The sequence below is a fragment of the Diuraphis noxia genome, unplaced genomic scaffold (genome assembly GCF_037042655.1).
Source record: "Diuraphis noxia isolate RWA-SAM2 unplaced genomic scaffold, SU_Dnox_SAM2 contig0002, whole genome shotgun sequence".
Taxonomy (NCBI): domain Eukaryota; kingdom Metazoa; phylum Arthropoda; class Insecta; order Hemiptera; family Aphididae; genus Diuraphis; species Diuraphis noxia.
The window spans coordinates 59,521,762-59,531,634 of NW_028301712.1; the positions used below are offsets into that span (position 1 = coordinate 59,521,762).

At 29.8% G+C, this 9,873-nt stretch overlaps 1 protein-coding gene across 4 annotated transcripts; it reads right to left on the reverse strand.

The window, feature by feature from the left end:
* Positions 1 to 235: 235 nt before the first annotated feature.
* Positions 236 to 9,693, reverse strand: LOC107164707 (uncharacterized). Of its 4 annotated transcripts, none has more exons than XM_015512623.2 (4): positions 9,520 to 9,693; positions 6,608 to 6,960; positions 2,470 to 2,574; positions 236 to 2,119 (listed from the first exon to the last, which is right to left on the reverse strand). In XM_015512623.2, exons 2-4 carry the CDS (start codon positions 6,761 to 6,763, stop codon positions 446 to 448), a joined length of 1,935 nt encoding a protein of 644 aa, XP_015368109.2. In that variant the 5' UTR covers positions 6,764 to 6,960; positions 9,520 to 9,693; the 3' UTR covers positions 236 to 445. The 4 variants fall into 4 exon arrangements, with proteins under 4 accessions (XP_015368109.2, XP_015368108.2, XP_089076690.1 ...); XM_015512622.2 differs by having other exon boundaries at positions 236 to 2,125; positions 9,520 to 9,692; XM_089220564.1 differs by lacking the exon at positions 6,608 to 6,960 and having other exon boundaries at positions 9,520 to 9,692.
* Positions 9,694 to 9,873: the final 180 nt, after the last annotated feature.

Consider the following 9,873-nt stretch of genomic DNA (forward strand, 5'->3'; position numbering starts at 1 on the left):
TACACATTTTTGGAAAATCCTTACTTAGTGCATCATTAATCGCTGATATAATGCTGCTGTAAAAATTTCTAGTTCTAATAGCTAATCAAAGTTTAGACTCTAGTACTCTACGTAGAACTACAGTCACTCTGTCAGGACACGTTTGATTACTTATAAACAGATACATTTTATGCCATGAGAGATATATAGCTTATATTTATATAATGTAGTTAAAAAATTTAAATCGTAGACTAAATTCAACCACAAATAATATATATATTTAATGTTATAATAATATATTATTTATTTCACAACATAAAAGTGAATGACAGAATTTTGTATAGACATAGATTTATCAAAGAACAAGATATAAAAAAATTCTCAGATACGGAATATAATAAAATTATATACAATATTATAGTTAATAAATTAAAGGTCGCACCTATATATCCGTAGGTATATGAAACTAATGATGATCGTCACGTACCAACAACATATTTTCAGGTTTGTCGTTGTCATCGTAGTCGTTTGGATTTCGTTCGTCCAACGGTCGCATTTCTGCGAGCTGCTGGCGACCATATAAATACAATAGGTCATAGTCCTTCGAGGACTTAAAGAATATGAGCGCAACACATAGAACTGCAATGAAAGCAACGTAAGCGCTTATAGTGACCACACCTGGCAATAAATTTCTGGCAAATGAACTTTTGAAACGACTGAATTGTTGTTTCGATGGCATTACGGCGATCCTATTGTCACCTATCGTGACATTGACCTGTTTCGGAAGTAGGCCTAACTGGGGTGATTGCGACACCTTACAAATGATCTGCGTGTTGTCCATCGAAATGATCTGACAACTGCAAGAGAATGAGTTTTCAGTCACCAATACAATGGAAGCGTCCTCAGCGGCGAAACCTGGGTTCGGGTATAGACCATTTACGGTAACGTTGCAGCACCCGTCAAACACAAAGTCCGTGAAACTCGGATCCTGATAACGATGATAACCGATAACCTGTAATTTTAACTTGTCGTTTTTTCCGGTAGAGTTGATAAAGTAAAATCTGAGTGGTTCGATGTTAGCTGCAACTAGCGAATCGATATTGAGCTTAGGAGACCGGCAAACCATGAGCGTGTCGTTATGTACATCACAACCACTGCACGAATTTTTATTTCTGACGCAACACGTCACATTTTTCAAGCCACAAAAATGTTGACCCTTCACCCGGAACTTGGTGCCACCAGACACTATACCGCCGAACACTTGACCGTCGTCCACCGTCGGTTCGACCAGAAAACTGTTGTTGCCCGATTGGCTACCGAAATCGGCAAGCTGGTCTGATTGGAGTATAATTTTCGGCGTTACAGAATTATTAAATACGATTGGACCTTTGCCGGAACACATTTCATAGTCTCGCATGGTGCTGGTACTCAAATGAATGAGATTTGAAATATTCCGTACGTCACAGTACTGGTACGGTATAATGTCTTTGGATTCGGAGTTGTTTACCAAACACCAGCTACAATAAAACCTGTGCGTGCCATTGTTCCAATGACAATGAGGACAGTCTATTTTTGAATAATCGGTAGCCCACGGGTACATGGTCACGTAGTGGTCGCTTACATTGTCGAATCGCAATAACTTGTCATCGAACACGATCAATAAATAATTAGTGTGCGGTATCAACTGTTGGCACCTGGTATTGTACTGCGGTATTCGTGTCGATACACCGGAACAGAAGATTCGATCGCCGCCCACCTTGGCCGTATAGTTATTGTTGCCCAGCCGACACTCGACGCTGCTGTTGGCCAACAAACGGACCAAACCACCTCCCATGTCCGCGTCATTAACCTTAACCGTCACCGTCACCGTCTTGTTGTCACCCACTGCAGCGCTGACGCTATTTTCGACCGAAAACTTTGGACAGGAAGATCCGTTGGTGACCACCATCCAGCTCTGCTCTGCCACCTTCGTATTGTCCACGCACATCTGCTCGGCGACGGACCACCTGCACGCCGGCATCGTTACTTCTGTACACGACGAACACGTCCATCGTTCCTTGCACGTAGTTCTGTTTAAGGGCGTAATTTTGTTTATGGTAGTGATTCCCAACAAATCTGTCTCGGAGAGAACCTCGTGCACCTGCAACTGCAATTTTTAATTTAATGCAATTTAAAGGAAATCTATTAACACGATATTATCGTCCATCCTAGTAATATGAGTATATAAGTAACATGTAGGTACTTATTATTAATTATATTATTGTTATTTTGTAGACACGACTATGGATAAGATACGTTGTCCAAAATCAGTATGTTAAGAAACGTAATGTTATATTAATATAACAATAAGAACCTACCTATATAAATACAACTTCTTATGCAGCACATCATAATTAGTTGCACTAGTTGCATAGTTATTTATCGGCGGGAGTTTTTTTTTTAAGACAAAATGATCGTTACTTGATTATAATAAAAATATTATGTACGTACGATGGTGATTAAGAATACAAATTGATTCAATGATAAATTCTTCAATTTATGACCAAATTTAGAACGTCTGCTGACAAACATTGCACTTGAGCAATGTTCGTTTTTCTGAAAATAAATGATAATATAATATTCTATTAAATTTTAGATTTGAATAAATATAAATAAAATAAAAATGTAAAAATCTTATCATGGTGTACCAATATTTTTTCATTTCCGAGTTTATGCAATGTTGATTTTATATTATATAAGTTGGTACCTTAAATATTGGATAACAACAAAAAACTGTTTAATATTTGTTAAACATTTTAAGTGTATAATTTATATATTTTATTATTTTTCTTTTATGTTTATTTTTATAATTGTTATATTTTAAAAAATTTAATAGTTACAAACTACAAGTTACAATAAATTAATTATTTATATATTTATAACATTTGTTAGTTTTTCAAGTAAAAATAAAATATTAGCCTTTTTCAGGGTCTCTATTACTCTAATGAATAATGATACCTTGTGGCTTGTATGTTTTACCTTTTTGATAATGTAATTTAATTAAATAAAATTATTTTTAGGACATTCGTTAAAAACTTTGAAAAAGTCGGAAACCCCCTTTTATGGCTCGGTCTTAGATCCTGGTCTTTACGATAAAATATTTTGGACACACGTGTGTACTATTTTTTTTTTTTAGTTAGTATACAGTGATATATGTATACAATATAAACTATTTCTCAGAATTTTTACCATACTGGTATCACACATACATAACGAATTCGATAACTCGATCTTCAGATTGTGAACAGTATTCATCGTAAAAGGGGCCTCGGCGCCTCGCAGCAAAATATGTACTTTAAAAAAAAAATTTCGGTTCAAATAAATAAAATCATTGAATACTGAAAAAATACAAAGTATACTGATAACTGATAAGTGATTACTAAACGTGTATATGGTTAATCATACACCATAGAATTTAGTAGGTACAATTATTAATTTGAATAATAATATTGTCATATTGTCTTATTGCGATAAGCGGGCATGTGGCGGTGATGATGCACGTTAACTCGGAGTGTAGGCTATAATAATAGCTGGTATACTAAATTATAGAAATAGATTATATACTACGGTCTACGGCCCAAGAAAGAAATTATTTTTTTCATTTCATTCTAACGATTTCAATATAAGATTGGTGTACTGGTGTTATTGGGTGTTTGACCTTTGACGGTGTTTGGTGTCAGAAACAACTTCCAAGTTACTTAGGTAAGTAGTTTTACAATTATTTTGCATTGGAGGCAACATTAAATTGTGATTCGTATATAATCATTGTCGTCATTGGTGTTACGTTAATACTAGAAATTTAATATTAATCATTAAAACTAATGGTTTTGGACATATTTATATATTTCATCTACATAATATTTTAAATTTTAAAGAAAATTAAATGACCTTATAATTTAAAATTTTATAAAAAGTAGTTAGTAGTTTAGTGCAATCACGTAAGTTGTCATATTACTTTATTAAATATATCGTGAACGCGAAATCCCATATCGTGTATCGACAATCTTATTATACAGTGTTCGGAAATCGTTACGTTATATTATTATACCTATATTTATATTGTCGTGGACGCGATTGTCACTTATTATTATATATTATACATTTTATTCATATTTTTAATGGAGGCTTGACTATTTTTCTTGACTCGCATTTAATATTTTTATACCTCCATCGAGAATCACTACATATTATTATTATTATCGTTATTGGTGAAGACGTTTGCTCAAAATCGTAGTAGAAAAAAATCATCTTCATTGTAAATAAAATATTATTATTACTCTTTCCAAAATTATATATCAATAAATTATTAATTTACCATAAATATATATATATATATTTTTTTTTATTGCATACAAATAAACAGCCCAATGTTTAGAAATTTAAATTACAGATATAGGGCCTCCAAAAAAATTGTATCCACGGGCCTCAATGATCGTAGTTCCGCAACTGACCTATCACAAGTTATGGGTCAAGGGTCAAAGAGATTTTAACCAAATTAATAGTTTAAAGTTTTCCAACGACAGTAAATTGATACTTTTGGTTGTATGTTTTATTAATGCCATTATTTATTATGAATTTATGATTATTGAAGTTATGGTTATTCAGTGCTAGTTTTATATTTACAATAATGACATTATGAAATATAAATAATAAATAGTTCTATTTCCTAATTATATTCCAAACAATTTTAGCGATTTCTTTGATATCCAATAAAGAATTTTATTTTGAAATAATTTGTTATAAAACATTTGTTGAATCTTGGAGATGATCTAATTTAAAATATTATGTTTTGGTTTATGATATGTTTAAAATGTGTAATTGAATTTTTATATGTTAGTATTTTTATTTATGATATTTTTGTATTGTGTACACATTGCCAATTTAAAGTAGGGCTATTTGTATTTTATGTTTACAGTTTCCGGTAAATGAACCTATTTAAACACTTATTATTGTCGATATTGCCAATTAGCCATCAACACATTTGCTATTGATTAGATATCGATGATATACGAGTCATATAATATACACATATGTATATATAATTAATTTCGGTATAGATATTTGATATAATAATATGTATGTTCAATGTTTGGGTGTTTTCTGTGTTTTCGATATTATCAATATGTACGATATTTTCGGTATTCCGTTTTAAAAATTAATTTAAAGTATATTTAAGGGTACACAGTATACCGGTATACGGAATATCAACCTGAAATCTTGGAAATTCACCTGTATGTAATACCTTTTTCGGCGGGAGCCGTTTGGGAATTGACCTGTTCGTAACATCTTTTTCAACGGGAGCCGTTTGGGAAGCGACGAGATAGATTAATTAACAATTACATCGTTATTTTATATAAGTTGATAAACTAACTAAAATTAAAATAATTAAAAACCTAATGAATGAAATCTCAAATTTTAACATATATTTTTATGTTACCTACATGTAACAGCTGTAATTTAAAAGAGGCTTTTGTTATGATATTTACTAATTATTAATATTATGTGTCAAATTCGAGAACTGGTAGTAGGTTAATCAGGTACTCAATAAGGTACCTGATTGAAATTACTTTTCAACTCGCTGTCTAACACTAAGGTGTTAAAACATTCAATTTAAATGCCAACTAACTTAACAAAGTTACAAATTGAATTGATGGAAATATTGTTTGCGACGTACAGTTTATATTAATGATCAAAAAATACGTCTACATAAATTTTTACTTCTAGTGTTAGATATTATTTGCTATAACTAACGTTTTCTTTTTTCAATGAGGCTAGGATCAAATTTAAAAACTCTGGTAGATTACACTTACATGTAGGTACAATATATTTTAAATTATAGATATTTACTCTACGGCTAAGTTAGATTAGATACACTATACTCACACAGGTCTGTGGAGAGGGGTAGAAGTAGGAATTCTCACCAGGACTGGGCATTTTTAAAAGGGCCCGGAGAAACTTTGCTCATACGATTTTGAGTAAATAGGTACGTAAGTTTATTTAGATTTATTAGTTTATTTAGATTTAGATTTATGTTGTCAATTGTATTGATATAAAGTTTTAGCAAAAAAAAAAAACTAAAAATTTAAAATGCATATAAAAAGACCCAAAATATTTTAAGATGTATTCCATGCATATAAAATGCTAATACAAACATTTTGTGAAATTATAAAATATCTCTGAAATTGTTCTTTTTTGAATTAATTACAACAAAATAATAAAATAAATTTGTTGAAAACCGATCTTGCGTAAAAATTACTTTTTTCCTCAAGCTACCAACTAGATACATGTTTCTATCAAAAACTATCATAAAAGTTGAATATCAAACATTATTTATAATATCTATACATAATTTTAAAGTAAAATCTACAACACGCTCCTCTCCGCTCAGAATCTAAAATACAAAATAAACGTATCCTATTGTACAAGAGGTCGATTGGTATAATCGGTACCTATCTTAAAATAACATTAACTTCCAATATAACGTCGTATAAATTGTTAGCACTTCATTTCTCCTTTCTCCTCATGTATGTGGTCTATATACCGTAGATGGGCGCGCGTTACAACTTACAAACGTAAGTACAATACGTACCGGTGGCTGTTGTTGTTGCTTCAAACTCACGTGGTACACGCCGATTGTGTTGGCACGTATATGACCGGCTTCCGCATTACCACACCACGGTATGGAAGATGTCTGTAAATAGTCGCCAACAACGTGTTTAGACCTTAGATATGTCCCCGGCGACATAATATTATATCGATGTCTAAGGCGGTGATGATCTGAGGTACCAAGCAGCACCGAAGTTTCCCAAGTGTCACGAACGGTGGCCCTTCATGACGAAAAGTAATAGATCTATGCCTGTATCAGGCTGGTAGAACGAGAATACAATAATTTTCACAATGAACTCGTCAATATAATTCAAACCACGCGCATAACGACTAAAACTGCAGCACACACATCATCAGACGAATTTAAGTATTATAATATCATTAATAGATTCGTGCATCACGCTTGCCGATGTCAGACGACAATAATCAAAACAATAATATAATAGTATATAAGTAGGTACCTATTGGTGTTTATGTGCGTTTTGTATGACGTTATGTTGTATAATAAGTTTCTACAATACAAAATATATTTCACAGGAAATACTGACCTACTGACGACAAAACGATTTTGTTTTCTTCGATTCGGAAATTTGTAAACTTCTTAAGAAACCTATATAGATGCAAGAACCTACTAATAATTTATTGTTTTAATATTTTCATCCCCTCGGTGTTAATGGAAATATTTCGATGACAATAATAATTCCTTCGTTCCATTCGAACGTAGAATTTCCCAAATACCTGTATACGCATTATAGAGTGAGATTATTTTTATTTACTTATATATAATTAGTATGAATAATTACTTATAAATTATATTATCAAAATGTATATTACGCTTGTTTTCAATATTTATTTATTATTTATTAAATAAATAATAAAATTTATTTTTATTTTATACATGCCTATATGTAAAGGTGCCTAAAAATTGATTAATTTAATGTTTTGAACGGACTAATAATAAGACAGTGAGCCACTATATACATGGTCAATTTCTTATTTGGTATTTAATGAGTATTGGTGGTAAAGGGAAGGTACACTTAGGGTGAAAACGGGTACAGCCCAGTGATGTATATTATATGTATGGAGGACCACACTTTGATAAAAAGACTTTATAAACCTACAATTATGTACTGTAGTCACTCGATAATTCAAAATTCAAAGGGCCTAACTAAAAATTCGATTTATAGAGGTATTCGATTTACCGAGTGTTCGAATAATCAGGGTAAAAGAAATTAATTCAAATTAAAGAGAGCAAAACATTTTTATTTTATTTTCACCTGCTTCAACTGCAACGATCACTTTTTTTGTCGGCGATCGACAAACACTTATACTTTACGGAGTCCATTTTCCGACTGACTACGTTTTATTCCAATTCCAACAACTGTTTACCCATTACAGACGTTTATTTTAGTAAAATGGTACGATTTAAGTCTAAATTAGGTAGGTATAAAGTACCTACGATAATATACTTTAATCGCCATCGTTATTAGTTTCATTCATTACCTACGAGTACGTCAAATAGATTGTACATAATCTTTATAAATATGAACATACATATAATAGCGTTTAAGGAAATTCAAATTATAGAGGTTCTGAAAAAAAATTCTAATTGTAGAATGTGTTTCACTGTTCCGCCTATAGAAATTTCGAAATATCGAGTGACTAATGTATTTAACAGTAGTTGTTTTATTATAGGAAACATACAATATCATTTTATTTCGATTATTTGTAAGTTTATGTATATGTCTTATAAGAATAATTAAACCTATTACTTAAAAGTAAAAATATATACCTGAAATATATTATTATGTAGGCATGTATTAATATTACCACTAAACAAATGTTAGGTAATTCTATCAGAACGTTTGATTTTTGAAATATTTGAAATATTTTTTGAAGTTTCAATATCATTTAGAGTTTTTTATACTTATATTTATTTTACAATTTAGTTTTCTTGCTTATAGTACGTAATACAATGGTTAAAAAGTAATATGATTAATATTAAAATTAATCATATATAGTGTATAGCCTAGATTTGGTTTTGAAATTACAATTAGCTAATATAAATTGTTTTCTAAAAACGTAATGCAAAACTATTGAATATAATAGATAGTATACATATTGCAGTAGTAAACAAATTATAAATTAACAAGGTATAATTAAGTAGGTACATATGTCATAAATTCAATGTACCTAGATATTTATAAATGCATTATTTCAAATAAAATCAGATTACAATAAAATTAATTCCCTTCTGAATTGTTATTACACTTCTGCTAAAATGTTATATATTATTTTATTTCAAAAGATTATTCAAACACAAGAAACAATAAGTCGTTATAAAGAACTAAAATCCACAAACCACTAAACTTTTTATATTTTCTTAAAATTTTTCTATACTTTAATTTCAAAAAGAAAAGCTGCTGTATCAAAAAGAAATTTAAAAAAAAGTACAAATCCGAACAAGTACAAAATGTTCATGAATTATATATTTTTTAAACAATTATAATTTATAACAGATTTATTTTATTAAATATTACGGATAGGTCGTCTTACACGATATAATATAATATCCAATATATTTACATAAGACTTTATATAATTATATAGGTACTTATTGTAATGAATCAAAGTTCGGAAGATATTTTAGTTAAATAAATTACTTATCTAAATTAATATTTGGAAAATAATTTTACGTTGGAAAGAATAAATAAATTATAAATCATAATTATAAATTTATAACCAAAATATATTTTGAAACGACTAAATTTATTAGTATAGTCTTTAAATTTACTATATGTCTATAAAAAACTACGTATCATTTGGAGAATAAAAACTAGTTATAGAATTATTAATGTAATACATTGAGGAGTATAAAAAATGTTGCTATATTACCTTTTGTTATAGAGAAATTTGATTTCTTCAACTTATGAATAAGTTGCGAGTATAACAACAAGATTGTTTTTGTTATGGATCAAAATGCTATACACAAATGTGACGCATAATGTACAATTTGAGTAGATGAATCAACAGTATTTGGAATGAGCTGTAAAAACATACTGATTTTATTACTGGAGTGATAGGATATTCAATCATTGACCCAGCGATGACGTCTTTTTTAATTAAATTAATTTTTTCTTTTTGAAATATTGATTATTTTAATGATATTACAATGTAATTAAAATTTGGACCAAAAATACTAATTTATAATAAAATTATCAAAATTGTAATCAATTATAATAATTATAT

What these genes read in the sequence shown, in the direction of transcription:
- LOC107164707 (XM_015512622.2), bottom strand. Translation starts at nt 6,763, where the DNA reads ATGTCGCCGGGGACATATCTAAGGTCTAAACACGTTGTTGGCGACTAT. An exon ending in AGCAACAACAACAGCCACCG is followed by an intron (nt 2,575 to 6,607) that starts GTACGTATTGTA and finishes ATTTATTTTCAG; the next exon opens with AAAAACGAACATTGCTCAAG. An exon ending in TTGTATTCTTAATCACCATC is followed by an intron (nt 2,126 to 2,469) that starts GTACGTACATAA and finishes TAAAAATTGCAG; the next exon opens with TTGCAGGTGCACGAGGTTCT.